Source organism: Sebastes umbrosus, chromosome 16 (assembly GCF_015220745.1).
Source record: "Sebastes umbrosus isolate fSebUmb1 chromosome 16, fSebUmb1.pri, whole genome shotgun sequence".
In the NCBI taxonomy this organism is placed as follows: domain Eukaryota; kingdom Metazoa; phylum Chordata; class Actinopteri; order Perciformes; family Sebastidae; genus Sebastes; species Sebastes umbrosus.
In genome coordinates, this window is record NC_051284.1 from 16,025,486 (window position 1) to 16,047,634 (window position 22,149).

The 22,149-nt window shown below is 41.4% G+C and overlaps 1 protein-coding gene across 5 annotated transcripts in view; it reads right to left on the minus strand.

Annotated features, from left to right (window-relative positions):
• evla (Enah/Vasp-like a) overlaps positions 1–22,149 on the minus strand; it is a 48,245-nt gene that overhangs the window by 22,970 nt on the left and 3,126 nt on the right. The window contains exon 1 of one of the 5 annotated variants that reach the window (XM_037746179.1): positions 18,673–18,949. The exons of 2 other annotated variants lie outside the window; for them this stretch is intronic. In XM_037746179.1, coding sequence (XP_037602107.1) covers positions 18,673–18,695 — 23 coding nt within the window. In that variant the 5' untranslated portion in view covers positions 18,696–18,949. Of the gene's footprint in view, positions 1–12,109; positions 12,459–18,672; positions 18,950–22,149 lie in introns of those variants that run through there. 2 more of the 5 variants (XM_037746178.1, XM_037746183.1) reach the window with 2 other exon arrangements.

The window sequence follows — 22,149 nt, forward strand, 5'->3', positions numbered from 1 at the left end:
GGGGAGGAGGGAGGTGGGTGCATCTCTGTGATGGATCTTCTTACAAAAACAGGCCCTATTTCTGGAGCAGTTTGGGCCAGAGGGATGCAGGGCCTCCAGCTTGAAGCTGACGGTTTCAGTTCTCTTCAAGCAGTCAGAAATAAAGCGGGCGTCTCGCCTAATCCTCCTTTACATACATTACGTTGCTCAATCAACACATCATGGGATGTAGAGCAAAAAAAAAAGAGAAGAGATCTGGCTGAGACAATTTCTCTTGAACTGAGCTAGAGCTTCACAGAGCAGCTCAGTTAATTTCTCACCACTTCTGACAGTGTGCTAAATGCTTCTGTGTGTGATCGAGTTACTGAGGGCGGCAGACTCTCTCTAGGTCACATGACAAAGAGGAGACAAGGCACAATAGGGCACATGATAGCTGCTTAACATCACAGCTGCTCCTACCGGCTAAAAAAAATTAATAAATCCAGATCAAGGCCCATTTTGCTCTTAATACTTGACGGATTTTCAGCTGTAAAAAAAGGGCTGACTGAGCAGAGAGAGGACAGATGAGAGGCAAAGAAAACAGAGTGACTATGTGTTTGTGATGAAGGGAGAGCAGGCGATAAAGCATAATCTGAAAAAGGTCAGCTATTGCTGAAACTCACAATCAGTGACATTAAAATAACGTGATGAATCAAACTGATGTTCAGAGCAGGAACGTACATAACAGGAAGAACTGAAGGTCAAATTAAAGGACAAGAAAACATTATTTTACAATATATGAATTACACCCTTTTCAGTGATAAACTGAAATCCCTATTTTCCCATGTTTTTGTGTGACTAAGTGACTAATGGGGACAACCATTTTTTAAATTGGTCCAGTGTCAAGCAAGAGCGCTGCAGATAGAGAAGTCTCGTGTCACATCCACATTGTCAAAATCAGATAAATATTCAGCCATGACATTGAAAATCTTTTAAATAACACTAAAGCCACACTTTCTGTACTCCAACACAACAAACTCTGACAACACCGGCACTCCTCTCTCCAACTCGCATTCACGTTTCCACCGTTGTCTTCTGGCAGCAAGTCACATGACACCATAGACTTGTATATAAGAAGTGGACATAGTCACCGTGACGTCACTCATTGGTTTGTGGACTGCCACATTTTGAAGCCTCGAGCACGGCATTTTGGCCATCGGCATCTTGATTTTTTACAACCAAAAGTGACACAAGAGGGTAGAGCTAAATACAATCGAATGCTGAATAAGACATTTTTAGGCAACCAAAATGTTAAAATTAACTTTCATGGACTGAAAACACACTGTGAAAGGGTTAAAGTTGTAAGACAAAAACAAAGACAACTCCCAGACCAGACAATGCTGTGGTAGCGACCTGTCAATCACAAGGTAGCCACGCCCTAAAGCATCCCCTGCTTTATGGTCTATCTGACTCTAAATGGGACCATAATTTACTAAATGAACATCATGCTGTATTGAAGAAGACTTGAAACTAGCGATTGAGACCATAAACTCATGTTTACAAAGTTTACTGGGGGAATCAATCAAGTGAGAAGTAGGCTCATTTTCTCATAGACTTCAATACAATCAGACTTCTTTTAGCAACCAGAGGAGTCGCCCCCTGCTGGCTGTTAGAAAGAATGCAAGTTTAAGGTACTTCCACATTGGCTTCAATTTTTGGACCCGGAGGTAGCCACCTGCATGACACAATAACAGACAGACCGGATCAAGCAAAAGGTAAAGAAAAACGTTGTATTTCTCTGTAGGGTCCTCTCCATAATGTTGTCAGGCACTTATAATAACAATCTGTGCCTGTCAGTGGCAAAAATAAGCACTTTGAGTGGACGTACAAGTCAGTGAGGAGTTGCCCCGAGCGATTACATTACAGCCCGTTCAGCGGCTGCTGGCTGCAGCGTTCTTCATTAATGTTATTAAGTTGCAGGCAAAACCATAAAACTTAATTTATGCCGTGTTCCATCTTAATTTACTCTGACCTAGTAGCATATATACTGATGCTTACACTTCTGCAGAACTCCCCCAAGTGTTACCTTTATTATGACATCATCATTATTCAAATAGACCTTGTATTTGTAGAGGTATACTCTATTCATTTTGGGCATGTCATGTTCGAGCAGGGGCCTGAGCCAGAGGCCTAGGGTTCAAGAGGTTAAACAAAGAACTAAAAGATGCAAAAAGCTGCAGAGTCAGATCTTCTCTGTGGCCCTTAAGTAGCCATTGTTAATATATAAATATTAATTATAGCCGCCCTAAGCAGTTTCTCTAAAGGTGCAGAGAGCTTGAATGAACTACAGTTGATCATTTGGGCAGTCTCTCCAATCCTTTGAAGGTTTAAGCCTGCTGGTATTTTCCCTCTTGTGTATTATACAGACTACATCTTCAAAAATGCATAAGCACTTCTCACACCACACTGACAGGCTCATGAGAGCATAAATATTTAAAATGTTTTTTTTTGCTATTAGATGACATTATACTGGTGCATGTATTCTGAATTTGAAGTATCAGCTTGACTTGATTTGTCCAACAGCTCCTGTCTGTCTGAGCACTTCACCTTGTTTTTGCCAGACTAAGCAGATTTCAAAGTGGAGGTTGAATAATATTCACCTCAAAAGGCAGCCTGAGAGGGTTGAGAAGAAAAAGAAGACGAGGAGTAAAAGAGATGAATAGACGGTAGAGAGAAACACAAGAGCAGAGAGGATATGAAGGCTTCTGCCACACTGAGCGCTTCCTCATGTCAAATAAGCCTCATAGGCGAGTGGTGAAAAGGAGGCCACATTCCCAGGCTTTTGAATTAAGCACTTCCCTGCACACATGGTTAGACATATGTGCCCCCCCTCACCTCACCCTCCCCCACACAAATCCTATACATACACACACACTGTCACGGCTGTGAGTTTTCAGTCCATTAGCAGACATCTCAGAGCTGGAAGAAATGATGCCTGAACCTGTATACATGATGGGTTGAGAAACAGTACTTTCATGTTTCTGTGAGATGTGTCAGCTTCATGATTAGATCGCTGGATGTATTTAGGGCTGGGGAAGTGTTGCCTTGGCATACTGACAGAGTGGGTTGGGGTGGTGATGGGGTGTATGTGGCGTTCTCTCTGGGTAGCACCCGAGGGCAGAGCTTCTGTTATCATGGCAATTAGCTTTTGTTGCTGGGGTAATTGTTTCATCCTGCTGGTTCACAGTGGAAGGCACCCGAACAACTGATGAGTCATTCTGCACGGCCTCGTACGGCCGGCTCATGACAACAGTTTAGATTTGTTGGGCCTTTGTTTCCGTGATGAAAACTAAATGTTAAAAACACCACCAAAGGCTACCAAAGCTGTAGTGCACCATCAGCAAAGGTCTATACGTGTTGATCCACTGATACACAAGTGGTGCAGTATAATGTCCTTAGAGAGGACCCACAGTATTATGCTCATTTTCAGGTACATACTTTTATTTTGGGCTTCTACTAGAACATTTTTACATGCTTTAATGTTCAAAAAACACTTTGTTTTTCTCATACCGGCTGTACTGCAGCACCTCTTTTCACCCTCTGTCTGAAATGCTCTATTTGAGCCGCTATGCAAATGTGTTACTTGGTGACATCACCATGGTACGGAAGAAAAGGCAGGACTTCAATCAAGGCGTTTCAGGCAGTTCAGGAGCAGTGTTTCTGTGGGGGAGAGTAAAGCTTGGTTTATGGTCGCTGTAGTGAAGCCGGCACGTGAAGATGTGTGTGCCAGAAAATCACGCCATGGCGGCTTTCGCGTGGTGCGCGGAGGCTCCGCAAGTTGTCGCGGTGGTTTGTCGTGCACCTCTGAATTTTTGTAACCACGTGCCCACTGAATGCACTTCATTTCAACATGGATGCCTTTGAGGGAAGACTGGCCAAGCAGGTTCGCCTGTACAGACATCTCTACGACTGTTCATTGAGAGACCACAGGGACAGACAAATGACATTAAATACTTGGAAAGAAGTAGGCAACACACTGGGGAAAGAAGAGGCTTATTGCCGCAGACTGTGAAAGAATATGAGTTTTGTAAAAGCTAAAAAAAAAGGTCTCATGGAAAGAGTGGCGACCCGAGGGGAAACACAGAGAGACGGAAAATAATTTTGACTTGGAGGTAAGTGACTGTAATAATTACAGTACACAAATGCAATGTTTGGTGGTATGTACGTCGGTATTTAGTGTTTACTATTGTTGTCAGGCAGCCTACTTTCCTTTTCGGTACCACTCGATGACTTCTTGCTTAACCACAGAATATTTTGTGTGTACGCTCCCCAGCGTTTCGGAGCATATTGCAACGAACAATGCGTTGAGCATAAACGCCTCTCTGCATGCTATGCGTGCCATCTACGGAGGCCTGCGCTACGGCGTCTTCTTTTTAATAGTATTTTGGGCAGCATTTTATCGCTTTATGTGACAGTAGAGAAATTACAGGAAATGAGGGGAGACAGATATGGGAAGCGTCATGCAACAAAGTTACTTGACTGGACTTAAAGTTAAACCTGTAGGCCACCAGGATGCTCACCATTTCTGTACTCTAAGTTGATGATTTGCTTTATTAATAAAGATATAACCTATCAAATCCACTTCCTGCTTGCGCCTGTAGCCACAGCAGCAGAACATTTCTAAAAATGTTGGATTTTGTTTTACTTGGTATAACAATTTTTCAAGGATGAATGCTTTAATGAGTAGACAGTATTAAACCCACAGTGTTGGAGAAGCTGCATTTTCCTAACATAGCTTGCTATACAATGGACGCACAGCTAAACTAGGCCAATCTAAGACTTTAATTTATAATGCAAAAACAGAAAAGAAGCTTTACTTAGTTCCTTTGGCACTCGATCAGTAGGAAAACATAAAAATCCTCCCAAAACCAAACCAGAAACCAAACATTTTGCTTTAAAGAATATGCCTTTAGAGGCACCACCTGCATATACATCTTGTTAAATATAAGGGGAGTCCTGGCACACACCATGTAACCAGCCTTCTTCATCGCCTCCTCTGTGGCCCAGTCTTTCATGTCTCAACTCAACTAGCTAATAAGGGCAAAACCGATGCTTAAAATAATGAGAGGAGACCTGATAGTTTGATGAACACAAACAGAAAGTCCTAATTAATTTCTCAACTGTCACATCAGATGTACAGACAAAGAATTAATCCTGATTATCTGCTGCATCTTAGAGGTGCAGCAGTCAATCTGCACAGCTGGTGACAACTTCACATATCCAATTAATCATTTCATTTCATGCTAATTAACTTGCTGAAAAAAAGTCATAACCTCCTGTACAATGAAAGCCAGCTGAGCTGAGAGACACAAAAGCATCCAGAGAGGCTTCCTGTGCAGCAGGAGTGATAATTACAGTGTTTTATGCATCCCTGGTTGGTACTGTAGATAATAGAGACATGCAGTCAGTGTCAGGGAGGGTTTATAACTCAATCTGAGGTTTGGTAAACACACAGCGGCATCCTCAGATAGACAGTGTTTATCTCAGCAGAGCAGCATGCTGCAATATCTGAAATCTGTCTGTCTGGAGTGGAGATCCTGGACACGATAGGAGATGTAAACAGGCCCGATAACCTTGCAGACTACTGGGAAATGTAAAGCACAAACAGACATTCAAGTTGTGCTTCAACTCATAGCCTCGTCTTGCTGAGACTGAGGCCTCTATGATGTGCTGTTGCCACTCTGTTTTCAAACAGGAACAGAAATACATAATTATACACCCACACAGTATATTATGGTACCCATACTGTGTGTACACCCAAAATAACAGTCACTGATATTTTTAGTGAAGGGCCAGCTTAGGGCAACAGAAACAGACAGGCACACACACACACATCTTTTTATACTTGTATACCTCATTGACATAATGCATTCCCTAACCCTAACCATCACAACAAGTAGCCTACCTAGCCATAACCTCTAACCTAAACCTAATTCTAACCTTAATCTTAAAACTAAAGCTGTGTCTCAATTTGCATTCTTCCGTAGTTAAAGCCGTTTCTCACCAAGCACGGATTTTTGTCAAATTTCATATGAATTCTTGCACCCATGCGGAACAATTGTGCGGAGAAAAAAAATCGGACGGACCTCAACTTCAGCGAATTTCCACCTGCGGAAATATATGTTTGACCAATGAAATCCTTTGTTCAAACTGATCGCTGTAGCTTAGCCATGTGCTGTTTGTTGCACGGAGAATGTATTTTTTTCGGAGCAATGGGCCTTGGAACAATTGCCGTTTGTTTTCAGGGTAACGGACTGTCGGACAAATAGGCTTTTTTCAGTCCAATGGGACATTTTTTACAATTTCTGGGTCCGGTTAGTTTAGGTGTTGTGCAGTTAATGTTAGCCCCTTAGACGTAAGAAGAAGAAGAAGAAAAAGAAGAAGAAGAAGAAGAAGAAGAAGAAGAAGTTCAATGTTAAACGTTGCGACCGTTTTTTCCGGTAAGTGCAAAACAGCTGTGTTTGATTTGAGACAATACTACCCTGCCGAAATTCACGCACTACGCAAGTAAGTAAATAGTGTACACCACTGGTTCCCCAACCTGGGGGTCCTGACCCCACTAGGGGTCGCCAAAGCTTCAATGGGGGTTTGTGAGGCTTTTTTGATTTTAAGAGGTGTAAGACAACCTTTTTAAAAAATATACAGTTGGCCCATATCTCAGCATTTCATTCATTTATGTGAAGAAAACTAAATTAAATTGTTATTTTTAAAGTTTGGATTATTATTTAAGATATAAACAGGATAAGAGCACAGTGAAGACCTGAACACAAGTTATATTCCCTCTCTGCTAAACAGCGCCGTCCTGCATTAGAGAAGTACGCAGTTAAAACAACCAAAGAGTAAAAAAAAAAGAAGCCTATTAAGTATGTATGATCAGGGGTCGTCAGTTTACTCACTGATAGAAAAGGGGTCCCTTAAGGAAAAAGGTAGGGAATCACCGGTTTACACAGTGTACTACATGGAAGTATAGTCATGGGACTATACAGCATACAGTATGGTATGTCTTAACTGTCAAATAGTCCTCTGACCAGCCTGAATATCCTCACAATGAACATATGTCCTCACTACGATGGTTTAAAATTTAAATTGGTCCTCATAAAGATAGCAATACAAGCCCCCACACACACACCCACACAGATTGATTACTGTGTATGGATTTGGTTAGTTGTCTGTTATTATTCTGTCACCATGAAGATTATAGCCTCCAGGGTTAACTGGGCATTTTGGAGCTTGGCAGAGCCTCCGCCTGTGTGTAGTATAGGTGGGGGTGTATACATTTACAGTATGGATGTCTGTGTGTGTGTGTGTGTGTGTGTGTGTGTGTGTGTGTTTGGGTGGGTGCTATGGGGTCCAGCTGACAGAGGGAAGAGGTCTGTCTGACTGCATGGATTAGAGACAGAGCCTGGCAGGCAGATCATTACCTCACTGCAGTCTTAAATCTAAATTAACCAGGACTTAACTCTCGTACAAGACCTCTAATCTGCTCCATGGGGAAAGTACTGTTCACAGGCACACAGAGGGAACGAAGCCTGCGGGAACTAAAAACAGCACAAGCCAACTTTATTGCTGAGAAACAGTGTGAAGCCCGCTCATTTGTAAGTGAGCAAACTAAGCACAGTTAGCTTGTTTGGAGGAAACAGCGAGAAATGTGATAGATGCCAGATTTCAGGGATTGCAGTGATATTGCTGCATGGGATGTAACACTGTTGCTAAACTACAGTACAAGGAACACGGTAATTAAAACTAAAGAAGAGCCACATACAGTCATATTGAGATATTATTAAAATCCTGTTACCCCTGCCATTTTGCCATGCATGTCAAATTACATTTACTCAGTTCTATTGCTTTATGTTTGTTTTTGGATGTCGGGTTGTCAGTACATCACTTTGGTCCACACAGAATTATCTCAACAACTATTGGACAGATTGCCATGAAATTTGGTTCATACATTAATGTTCCCTTCAGGATGAATTGTAACCATAGACTGTAGGCCTATATAAGAAGTGGACGTAGTCACTATGACGTCACCCATTGGCTGCCGTTTTGAAGCCTCGAGTTTGGCATTTTGTCCGTTGCCATCTTGTTTTTTTGCAACTAGAAGTGACACAAGAGGGTGGAGCTAAGTACAACCAAACGCTGAATTAGGCAAAATGTTATAATTATCTTTCATGAACTAAAGGTGTTAGACAAAAACACGGAAAACTCCCAGATTGGAAAACACCGTGGTAGAGACCTGTCAATCACAAGGTAGCCATGCCCTAAAGCATCCCCTGCTTTATGGTCTATTTGACTCTAAATGGGACCATAATTTACTAAATGAACATCATGCTGTATTGAAGAAGACTTGAAACTAGCGTTTGAGACTACAGCTGCAACGATTAATCGATTAATTTATTAGTTTAGTTACACTGATCAACATTTTTCATAATTTTCTGACATTTTCCAGACCAAACAACTAATCGATTAATCGAAAAAATAATCCTCAGATTAATCAACAATGAATATAATTGTTAGTTGCAGCCGTAATTGAGATCATAAACTCATGTTTACGTTGTTCACTGAAGTAATAAATCAAGTGAGAAGTAGGATAATTTTCTCATAGACTTCTATACAATCTGACTTCTTTTTACAACCAGAGGAGTCGCCCCCTGCTGGCTATTAGAAAGAATGCAAGTTTAAGGCACTTCTGCATTGGCTTCACTTTTCAGACCCGGAGGTAGACTACTGATTGTAATAACTCTGGTGATCCTCTCTCTCTGGTGAACGTTTTCTCTAGCATCATCTGGTAAAGAAATCCCATCAGCCTCAGCTGTACTTTGCTAAATAGCCGATATTAGCAAGCTAACATGCTAAAGATGTTGAACATTATACCAGCTAATCATTACCATGTTAGCATTGACATTGTGAGAATGTTGCCAAGTCTTTATACTAAGCTGGCTGCTGCTACATATTTAATGTACAGACATGACAGTGGCATCGATTATCATCTAACTCTCTGCAAGATAAGTGAATAAGCAAATTTCCCAAAATAGCAAACTATTCCTTTAAGTTTAGTAATTTTTCAATGTGGTTTTATAGACAATGCAACAACTACAGTAAAATCACCTTAAAAAACTAAATGACTAATTGCATGTTAAATGCAGCAACATCTCAAACTGCAGGCTTTCAGCTGCTAACAACATAAAACCCGACACTGCTAGACTAGACTGCAACAATGGCCTTTTTTTCTTTCATACAGAGCCAAATTCTACATTTGTATTTCTACTGTAAGTATGACTATGTATGAGAGATTCTACGTTGGGTATTAGTACTGAACATGGAAGTAATGTGCTTTCATAGTAATCATGATAAGGACTACAATAGTGAGGATTCAAAGACTTTTAAACTAAGCTTTAAAAGGCATAAAAATATCTCCATCTCCTCCACTAATGCAGCACAGTTCCACTAACAACAGTTACAGCTGTTCAGATACTCATAATCTACGCTATGTCATTCAGGCTTCAACATCCCTCGTCCATCATGTTGTCCAGATTGTGATACTATACTAAACTATTGTGTGTTCGTCTAACCCCTGCCCCAATGATACAAAGTACTGTGTAATGCTGCAGAAAGGCCTACAATTAAGCCCAAATGGGAGAGAGAGAGAGAGAGAGAGAGAGAGAGAGAGAGAGCAGAGTACCGCCGTCTTAATGGCATTAATGCAAACCGCATTAATGTGCTTATGTTCTTAGCTAAATGTCCCAGTTGTGTGCAAAACGCTCATTCTCATTCCATGATGTATCAGTGTGCCGCGCTGCTACTTTTAATTCACACACAATGCAGTGGCAGAATATGCGTGACCTATATTCTCCATGTTCTTGACTGTGTGATTAACATGTACTACAATATACGGAATCACATGCAAGTGACTGTCATTACTGCTGTTTACTACACAGTAAGTAGTGTATATTTACTTTATATTGTCATTCTGTTTCTCCATATTGTATTGCTATTGCTGCGACTTCTGTCCACTCTGGATTAGGATTATGGGATATGGATAACAGTCTGTACAGTTCTTTTTATCGTGATCTAGTAAAAATTTTCTGAAAAATCAATTGACACGAGGTTTATAGATAAAATAATAGGACAGGAATGTCTTTTTTTGTCTAATCCAGGGAATTAAATACCTGACAAACCAAGACGTCATCACATTGATGCAAAAAAAACAAACAAAAAACAGTTCCACTTTTACCCAATATGATTTGCAACCAAATACAATATGTACTATAATGTGTTAAAAGGATAAACGCAATGGCAAAATATCTGATGATAGACAAATGTAACCATCTCAAGGTATATATATCTTTGCATGACACATCTTTCGTGTTGTTTTTCCTAATCCACATTGAGAGTCTATGGAAATATTGCACATACTTTACAGTCCTCTTAGAAATTGTGATTTTGGGATGTGATTGGGATGCACAATCTATATTGGACCAATAATGGGAAATTTATATTATTATGCATTATTATATATTATATAATTGCTTTCATTGACTTAACAAGCTCAGCATCTACACACTCCGATACAGTATGTGGTTTGTATGCACCTTTAAAGTTGGTTTGGGACCCGCCAATAAACACTAGAGAGCAAAACATGTCGTCGCCAGTGTCGACGTTTTTCACAGATTCAGAGGACGACGACACAATTGCAATTCGCAATACAATTTTTTTTATGTACTTTACTAGAAAAAATAAATGAACATTTGAAGAGTCAGAACTGTTCTTTGTTTTTGTTGTGTTAATAATAGTGATGGTTAGATTTGGTTGGGTCAGAGCTATGGAATATTAAATCATCTATCGTTGCTCACTACATCTTAGCCTTTCTTACCCTCGGGTGTGCATAAACTACAGGTTATGAACTTCTTTTTAAAATACAAAAATGTCAATTATATTATAGTTATCTTATCGGTATCAGCCATGAGAAGCAGGTAATTATGGGTTATCGGTATCGGCTGAAAAAAAATCCATATGTATCCCAATAAAATTGACAATGATTCTTTCTGAAATTTACCAAAAATTAAATGTTAAATAAAGTGGTTTTTTTTTTTATGTGACTATCACAGCTATCAGTAAAGCAGTCTAAAGTCATGGTGCTGCTACCATCAGGTTTAAGGCTTCTGGTTGTTCTGGTGTCCCACTTAGTGAGTGGTTCAGGTCAGTTTTAAGCAGCAGCTGCACATACTGTACACATAAAACCTCATTGTCCTTTATTTTTAAATCCCTTCTTCCCCTCCCTCATGATAACGAGACAGCCAACAGGGCTGTTTGATCCTACACGTCTGCTTTGGGACAGCAGCAGCGACCAAACCTCACCCCCCTCCCTCCATATCATCCATCCTGCCAGCAGAAAACAGAGAGAGAGAGAGAAAGAGAAGGGCACTGGCCTGAAAGACTGCCATTTTAGCCAGAAGCCATGCTGTCTTCAATACTTGTGTGAATTAAACATGTATGGAGCGCTTACAGAGCCCGGCTATTCAGAGATGCTCTATGTGTTAAGAATAAAGAAGCTGCTCGGTGTTCACACACTGGGCTGCATCATCTCTGGTTCTGACTGAAAAGATGCGATCAGGCGGGAGGAGAAAAAAAACAAAAAAAGAGGATCATCGGAACAGATCAGAGTCACAACTTCTGACACTTAACTCTTATACATACTAACAAAGAGCTGTTTGGTTTGCAGTTGTGTCCCAAATAAAATGTATCCGTGCACAGTAACTAATCCAAAATAACCTAAATTCTGAGTCTAAACAACAGTTTGTTGTGGCCAGATTAAGATTACAGATTAGTATTTTGGTACTGATTAAAACACAACAGGGATAGATTTGTCCGTCTGTGCTGCACGACACTTTCTTTACACAACAATGATCGAACATTGTTGCACCAAAAAGTGCACAAATTCTGCAGCTCTCCCCTATTTCATCTCTCTTTTCTTTCAGTTTTACTTGCTGCTTTGACATTTAACTTCCATCACTCATTGCTGACATATACTGGAAGTAGAAATGACCACACACACACACACACTCGCACAAAACACATAAGTGTCGGTACAAACCTGGCGGCGATGTGGCTGTAAAACAACCCTGAGTCACTGACACTCTGAGGGAGGCAGTAACGAAGCACTTGGAGCCGATGTATGTCCATTTTGGTAAACAGTAAAAAAAAAAAACAATGGCAACAACAACAGCAGCGGTCCGTCTATAACACAAACTCCCACTTGTGCTGCTCCATTACCTTAAAACTAGAACTCATTAAAAGCAGTTTAATCCTCCTGCTGAGAGAACGCTACGTAAATTATAAACAAGAGCTATGGCGGCAAAAATAAAACAAAAAAAATCACTTAAAAATGAGATTAAAAACGTCCCTTAGGTCTGAATTCTTGTGCTGCGGCATTCACTGTGATGATCCATCCAGCAACAAAGAGATGACTGACGGACAGACGGGCAGAGATGAAGTCATTGACCAGCCTGTTGTCTGACAGATGAGCGTGTGTGTGTGTGTGAGACTGAACCTCTGTGCTATTGTCATACTGTTAACCCAGGGGAGATTACCTCATAGCCTTCTACCCCCCAGCCACACACACTAATGTTTAGTGAGTGTGTGTGTGGGGGGCTTGATGTTGGGGTCTGCCTGCTGTTGCCATAGTCACCCAGTATTAAGCACAGCCTGTATTAACTACCAGCGGTCCATACTGTGGCCAGATCCTATTGATTGGGGCGCCAGAGGACACATGTAGCGAATGAATATACACCAACATCTACAACACACATTAAGTGGAAGAGGTGTGCGTGCTAAATGTCCATTAACATCCACTGAGCGGTTGACTAACTCCAATGCTCAATCAGAATTGGACGCACAGGAGGGACATTTTGGAAGTCATCAGCTTTATTGTTAGCTGGAGGGATTTTGTCCTCCAGACTGTAGTCCAGACTAATTAAAAAATAGAGCTGGACTTTGAGGTATATATTTAGCCATGTTAGCGCCATCGCTCTTCAGTCAGTCTACCACTTTGGTCCGGACTAAAATATCTCAACAAGGGCTGCAACGACTTTTATTTTCATTATCGATCGTTTGGTCTCTAAAATGTCAGAAAAAAGTGAAAAATGTCAAAGTTTCTCAAAGCCCACAGTGATGTCTTTAAATGTCTTGTTTTGTCAGTCCAAAGCCCAAAGATATTCACTTTAATATGATATATAAAACAGAGAAAAGCAGGTAACCCTCATATTTTGAAAGGCTGAAAATAGCATTTTTTTAGGCGATTATTTTTCTGGTGATTGACTAATCGATTAGTCGACTAATCGTTGCAGCTGTAATCACAACAATTATCGGATGGATGAAATTATATCATGAAATGTATACATGGTTCCCAGATGGTGTGTCCTACTGACTTTAGGGATCTCCTGACCTTTCACCGTGAGGTTAAAATCCGTGGCTTTGAGTGAAATGTCTCGACAACTATTGGATGAATTGCTATGAAATTTGGTAATCCCTTGACTTCATCTAGCACGTTAGCAGGTTGTCATTGTTAGCATGTTAGCATTCAGTCCAACGAGTTCACATCCCAACTCGTCATACACTGAGGCTTCGTCAGACACCTTGGCGTAACTTTACAGTGGCAGTAAACGTGTGCTAAATGTTGTGGATTAAAACAAAAACACTAAGTGAAAATGAAACCTAACGTTGTGAACAGCTGATTGTAAAGTGAAACGCACAGGACACAAACAGCGGTCTCCTGGATGCGGTCTTTTCGCTCTTTAAACTACTAAACCACGCTCCCAGAGCACTTTCTCTGAGCGTTTAATTTTGCCGCGAATAGGTTAATTGAAAGCCCCGTGCGTCTCATATATTGTGCGTTGATACATGCCGAGGGACAGGACAAACCGTCTGTATTCTGCGCCCTGGGAATGAGAACAGTGAGTACAGTCCTACAGTCTCACAGAGCTGCTGATGTGAGATTCACAATTCTTTAAATTATTCTAATGGAAATGTGTTTCTGTTATGTGTTTATGACGAAAAATGAGTGTCAGTTGGGCTATGATCGAAACAAAACAATACATGGAGTACTGGAATCACAGTTTCCTTTAAGTCTAGTAGAGATGTTTCAACCAACTACAGGTCATCCTCAGGCAACGATCAAAACATGATCAAGTACGATAAATATGATCAATACATGCAATAAATACACCCATCAAGAGCAACAGACAAGACTCAGATTCTCTCTCTCTCTCACACACATCAACAGTCCCAGGATGACAGAATATTACTCTTTGATCTTTGACCTCTCTGGCCTCTATTCTAACAGCTGACCTCACATGCGGCGGTGACAGCAAACAACACAAACGACACAGACTCACACCGCCATGGGGCGTGACAGGGCACTCTGCGGCACCACTCATGATTGGTTAAATGAGGGTCACGGTCAACAGTGATTGGTCGAACAGGAGAGTCAGTCAACAGGGATTTGTTTTTTCTCGGGGCTCACAGTAACGCCTGTGCCGAGCAGAATTACCGTTGGCTCGTCTGCGGCTCTGAAAGACCAGCTGGACTGCAGGACATTTCTGTGGCAGGCCGGGTAAAATGTTAACAAGCTCGATCTGTGACTGACGAGTCTCTGCCGTGCCCTGAGGAGCGGACGCTCACTAACATTTAAAAATGATAACAGGCAATGCTAAACTGCTGCAGGGCACAAGATCACACTGAGCATCATACATCTGATGGTAATATGTGGATGTGCTATGGTGGCGATTATTAGAGATGTAGTTAAGAAATATATACAACCTATATACTACGTTACAAGTAGTATACTGGAAACTCATTCAGCTATTAAACATTTTTTACAGCGTACAGGTACAATTTGGTCACGGGTAGAAATATAATGAATGTAGACGTGGGTCCCTAAAAACAAAATTAAATACAAATCCAGAGGACATATAAAGATCTCGACTTTGTCCAGATAGTGTCTCTTAAGACAGAACTTTAACTCTCTAAGACATTGTTTTGTTTTATCAGACAGTTCCAGGGAAAGACTCCACACGTTAATAATAATACTCTGATGGTCTTTTGGTCCAAAAACAACACACAACTGCATGTCAGAAATTTGTCTCAGTGCTCAAATTCAAGTCTTCACAGAACACATTTTCACTCAGAAAAACCAAAAAGCTTCACAGTAACTAGACGTGCTTTCAGACAAAGAGTAGATGTACTCCAAAATGTATTTACTTGCGTTAAGGACTAAATCAGTGGGCAACCTCCGGGTCTGATAAATTAAGCTAATGCTGAAGTGCCTTAAACTTGCATTCTTTCTAATAGCCAGCAGGGGGCGACTCCTCTGGTTGCTAAAAGAAGTCTGATTGTATAGAAGTCTATGAGAAAATGATCCTACTTCTCACTTGATTTATTACCTCAATAAACATTGTAAACATGAGTTTATGGTCTCAATCGCTAGTTTCAAGTCTTCTTCAATACAGCATGATGTTCATTTAGTAAATTATGGTCCCATTTAGAGTCAGATATACCATAAAGCAGGGGATGCTTTAGGGCGTGGCTACCTTGTGATTGCCAGGTCGCTATCACGGTGTTGTCCGGTCTGGGAGTTGTCTGTGTTTTCATCTTTCAATTTTAACCCTTTCACAGTGTTTTCAGTTCATCAAAGTTAATTATAACATTTTGGTTGCCTAAAGATGTCTCATTCAGCGTTCGATTGTACTTCGCTCCACCCTCTGTGTCACTTCTGGTTGCAAAAAAACAAGATAGCGACTGCCAAAATGCCGAACTCGAGGCTTGAAAACGGCAGCCCACAAACCAATGGGTGACATCGCGGTGGCTACATCCACTTTTTATATGCAGTCTATGGACTAAACAGATTTTGTCATATACTGTATGTAAGGGATAATGTACAGCGAGCCCTTCAGGGCGATGCAAGATCCCTCCGTTGCATTGCACTGTCAGGGTTTCTTTCACAACATTGACCCGCTAGCTGTACATTATCCCACGTATTACACTACTTACTCAAGAAATCAATAATTTGACACAAAAATGGTCCGCCAGAGTCCAACATCAGAACTGATGTTATACATAGCAATGGTCTGCTATGAGTATTCAACCAAGCCATGTAATAAATATTTAAAATTTTGCCTTTCAACTGTCTTCTCTGTTAAAGGGTGCTGATTGAGTTTGTTCATACATTAATATCTGTCACACAGAAAAGCTCATTCCTAGTGTGATTTCATCACCTCAATTCCTTAATATTGATAATGTGGCAATATGTTGGGGGTGCCTATTACGTTACTAGCAGGTAACATTTACTACAAAGCTCCTGCACTCCAGAAAGCCTTAATAACAAGTGAGTTAGATCATAAACTGACAAAAAACCTGCACACTTTCATAAGGTCAAATTATAAGGCTCTCAGGACAGAAATGCCTTGAATAAAGGATTTTTTTCACGATTGCTTTCCTAAAAGATTTAATCTAAAAACTGGAGGGGTTGAGAAAAAAATTGTGGATATGATGGCTCAGCAAGGAGAGACATTTATTGTTCAGTACAATCAAAGCTACAATGCATGTAGTCACAATATCGGTTTCATATCGATATATTGAATGAGACTAAAGAATTCTTTGCTCAAAGATTGATTATAGGAATCATTGTCTTAATATAAGGAGATCATTTGGTGGTATCATATCTACAGCAAGCAGAGAGAAATCAGCACGGTGACCCCCATAACGACATCACTTATTCATTACATATCTCTGTCGATGCCAATTGGCCCTCAGGCTAATTGTCATGGACACATACAGTACAATATGGATAGCGAGCGACCCCCTCTTCTACGCACATACACCCTTCCCCCACCTCTCCTCCTCCTCTCTCCACCTTCCTCAGCGCTCTCCAGTCCCGTCACTAATCCTGATCCTTAAAGGGAAACACTGCTTCCTTTTGGAGGAAAAGACTCCATAGGATACACAGGCGCTACCAAATGACAGAGGGAACACAAGCCTGTCCATATTTAATACAATTCTGTGATTTCCCCGACAGTGTAGGATCATATACTCTCATATACTCCTGTATTCTGTGTAATTAACTAGGATATGTGCTGTTACTGATGTGCTGGATTTGTCAGCTGGAGGATGAGAGGGACAAGAACAGGGATAAATGACAGCTAAACAGGAAGAAATGATGATGGGATGGTTTAGAGGAAGAGTCGAGCAGAGTTAATCCTGCTATAGTGGTAGCTTTAAGGTCATGTTTTCTGATAAGAAAAATGTAAAATGTTATCTTTCTTTTTTGTTTTATTTAGCAATATCATAATCTGAATCAACATATCCTCATAAAACTGTTCGTATGTCATCTTATGAAAAGTTTTTCTAATTTTTCATGCGTTTTCCAGCAACACGTGACGCACGTGTCAATTTCCCGCTTTTTACATGCATGAAGTCTTTTCAAAATAAACCTCCGTCTTCACAGGAAACAACTTGGATAGGTTTAGGCAACAAAACTACTTAGGATTAGGAAATGATCACGGTTTTGGTTAAAATAAATCCGGAAGTGGCGTAATTTAAGTACCTAAGTTACGTGGCACATAAATCAACATTGACTTCAGGTCTCACACGGAGTACAAACACCGGTCTCCTGGGCGAAAGCCTGGTGTTTTTTGACCCCCCCGTCCAGCCCGACCTCCTTCCTACTCAGATTTTGCCGCCCTTTATACTTCCTGGTTCATGATTACGGGGATTAAATTGATTTCGTGGGATATATACTGTATAAATTACAGTGCATTACTTTCGTAGCTACAAACGGTGTACGAGAACAGCCAGTCTGAATGTTAGTATGAGCAGTACCTCATAAATAATGAACATACTGTGAGAGAGAGGTTTTCCCTCTGATGTACTGTACTTTACAGTAGATTACTAGAGTGCTCTGATGTTATCTCCTCTGCCCCACTCGGCTCCACATCTGTATCTGAGCTTCGACAAATCACCACGTCCCGCTGTAATCTGCCAAGGCCATATTACACAGAGACGCCTCTATCCTTGGTATCAGCTGGCTTCTGATAGTCCCACTCATGCAGCCATTCAGAGATTAGCGCTCTCTATCCCTTTCTTCCTGTCTTGCTTTCTTTCTCACACATGCAACGCGTCAGATGGGATCCGTCCTGTGTGAACCACAGAGAGCAGCTGAGCGAACGCTCTGCAAGAAGCTCGCTCCTTCTTCCCAGGGAAAAGACTGAACCAATGAAAGATTGCTTAAAGGGTAACCAATCAGGCGTCTCTGCAAACAGCTGGCTCCAGAGAAAACACAGACAGAGGGCTGGAAAGAAGGAGACAGACGAGAGAAAGTGGGCAACTCCTAGAGGAGATTTTCCTCTCCCATTTTTCCTCGCTTTCTCTCCAACTTAAGTAGAACGATACAGAAAGGAATACAGGTTTTTCTCGCAAACAACCCTACAAATGCTGTTTGAAGAAGCAAACAGATTCTGTGGTCTGAACGATGAGCCAGGCTTTAAACAGAAGCACTAAAGCAACATGATTAAAGCACACTCCAAAACCATTTCTCTCTTTACTCACACTACTCCAAAAGACTAAAAAGAGACAGAGACAGAGGTGATGATGACGTTGGCTCACCCAAAATCGTCCAGGGAATACATGTCGCTGAAGAAGACAGCCCAGTCCTCAGGCGAAGGATGAAAGGAGGTATAAACGAAGAGATTATGGAGGAGAGGGGGAAGTGTCAGCCTGAGAGGAGAGAGCGGTACACATGCTGTCCAACGTTGAAGCAAACTCAACCTTTCCCCCCTTCTTCACATCCTCTGAAAACGCTCCATAAAAAACAAAAAATCCACTACGCCAACAGAGCAGACACAAGACTGAGACACAGAGAGAGAGTGGGAGGGAAGGAGTGAGCGAGAGAGAGGGATGAGGAGTGTTGCAACAGAGTAAGGGAATGTAAGAGAGAGAGAAGAACATGTGACCAGAGCAGACCAGTCATCTCTCTCCAATCTGAGGATTGTGGAGTGCCGTCTTTCAACCTCTAAGGAGGAATCGTTTCCACTGGATGGAAATTACATGTTAGCCTATATAGGAAACAGGAGTGCTTTCACAACCCGCCTTTCTACAGCGTGTAAAATTCAGCTTTAAATAGAATCCACAGCAACAGAAAAGAAAAATGCATGTAAGCTATAACCCCTAATCACCAATTAACTACAGAGCGGGAAACACACAGCAACACTTCATTCATTCAGCTTCATAAAAAGACACAAATTCCCAGCTCAAAAAGCGCTACAGGAGCAGATGTAATGATGACTTCTATATTGAAGCAACAAAGGATTTCATTCATCTACTGTAGAGTAACATTTGCGGTTTCCTTGTGGCTTTATCAGAATTTATCGTCAACCCGGTGGTCCATCTGGCCAAAGCAAACTTAGATTAAGCTTCTTTGCCACAGCGTGCCGAGGTGTGGGAAACAAACAAAGAGCAATGTAGTCCACTAAAAGATTAGGGGGCTTTGTGGGTTTAGAAAATAGTAAGAAACATGCAACAGACCCTGGAAGGTAATTTAAAGACAAGATGATAGGGCTTGTATGGAATAGGCTACAGGAACATGCATCAAAAATGAGCTGCAGAAGCTAATGTAGGTATGTGGCAACGTACGTCCAAGGCCAAATTGTGAAAATGTGTCTCGAAACTACAGAACATGCAGCACAATGTTAAAATGGGGTTAAACTGCAGGATGCTGCCGCGCTGAGCTGCAAATGCTTTACACAGTGTGTGGTGGGGTCATCTGAAACAGCCTGTTTGACCTCCATCAAGCCAAAGGACACATGATGCACATCATTAAATCTCCAACAACACAAAGCTTGTGTATGATGTATGAGACATGCTGGGAAATGACCAGATTAAAGTAAAACTATCCAGTAATTCACAAGTGAAAAAAAGGAAAAAGAAATAGAGGAATTTTTGATAAATAAAGATATCATATTGCGTAGGATTTTTCCACTTTCCTATACTGAATCTTCTTGCAACCCCTCAGATTTATTTTGTAACCCCATGGGAACCACTGATCTAGAAAAATATGCAAATTCTGTATTCTCTCTATAAATGAAGTGGTCACATGACCTATACACTTTTGTACAGTACAATGAAATACACTTCACTGATCAGTTACTGCTGACACCTACAGGAGGTCGACAAAATAGCTTCAACACTACTTTAATTTTGAAGAAACTAAGCCCCTGCTGAAACATTGCTACAAAGGGAGAGTCATCTTAGAGTGTGTCCTCACTTAGAAGTGTCAGCTGTCTGAATATTGTATTATGATTTTCATATGACTGTTGGTTAATCCACAGTTTGTGTCTTTGCTTTTTGTCCAATGCACCTGCAGATCGGGCGTAGATAATTTGTCTCATTTGCTTACATGTTGATGTTTAGCAGATATAATGTTTACCATCCATGTTCTCCATCTTAGTTTAGGGTGTTAGCGTGCTAACATTTGCTACTTAGCAGTAAACACAAAGTACAACTGAGGCTGATAGAAATGTTGTTAAGCTGAAAACACATTGCTGCCTCAGCCTCGCGACGTGTTATATGACAAGCGCCAAGTGCCACTCCTAGCATCAACAGGAAGCATCAGGCAGCGCGTCGTAGAGTAACATTTTTACATTGTGTTATTACGACTTTTCCAAAAACTTCTTCTACCTCTGCATTAGTTTTAAATCATGTGGGCCAATCACCAGAGACAGCGACAGTAAGAGGTGAGTATGATCGAAAGTTGATTTGCCAGGGAAGCAGAGAAGAAGAACTGTGATATCACGTTAGGAAGCAGGGAGCGAGTGGATAAAAAATGTGATTTTCAGGGACGGCGAGGCTGGAAATAGGACAGTGGCATGAAGTGTCGCAGGGCATTGCAACGAGTGCCGGCGCGCGTCTAGCCATCACCGGTGTGGTGGGTGTACATAGAAAATAACAAGGGCGGCTGTTTTGACTTGGTCATAAACCAAAGTATTGGATAAATAAAAATGTTTGACCTGATAGCGGTGCGAGAGGAAAAGTCAGGGGATCACCAAAGTCAGTAGGCGTTATCCTCTGGGGACCATGAATGTCTGTAAAAAAAAATCATGCAATCCATTCAATAGTTGAGATATTTCGGTCGTGTCTATATGGTTCCCCACAATTTGTGAAACTCTTGCAAGATGGTTAAGATTAGGCATTGACCCCGTAACGGTTAAAGTGTGTAGCATTTCTGGGGATCTATTAGCAGAATTGGAATATAATATTCATAACAATGTTTTCATTAGTGTATAACCACCTGAAGCTAAGAATTGTTGTGTTCTCGTTAGCTTAGAATAAACCTTCATATGTACATAGGGAGCGGGTCCTCTTCACGGAGTCCGTCATGTTTCTACAGTAGCCCAGAACGGACAAACCAAACACTGGTTCTTGAGAGAGCCTTTGAATTTTGACGTTACCTGAAGGCCACCGTAGTTCTCCGACACGCTTGTGAAATTGTGGTAACGTGAGCCGCAGAGTGCAAAACCGTGGTACCACCAGCCGCCGTCTGACGTCCGTTGCTCCTATAGTACTGTTATTATGGTAAGGATGGTCTCTGAGCGAGGTGAACGGCGTTGCCTTTAAGGTAACTTTAAGGTTAGGCATTGACCTTGAATGGCTATGTTTAGGATAGGTTGTTGGGCAGTGAGTCTCGTGAGAGTTTTTGCAAGACAAAGACAGACATCGCCATCCATCCTAGTCAAGCTGCCAGCATGGCTAAAAAAAGTCTTGATTACCAGACCTCTTAAACATTAGAGATGTTGCTACCAACCCTCAGCCCAGTGTAATTCTGATTTAGTTACTTCGGAGTTAAAAGTAATTTCCTTTACCCTACCTCTATCTGCTCTCCCTGACAGACTGAAACCCTGGAGAATGTGAGTGTTGTGGCTGTGCGCTGTGACGCCGGCTCACGTGGAGGAGCTGCTCTCTGATCAGCTTGGAGGGCAGCAGCAGCAGGAGCCTGCAGTAAGATGCATAACTCAGCGTTTTACCTTCCACTGGCTGCACTCGCTCATTCTACCTTTCCTAGGATGAGTCATCACCACAACAAGCAGC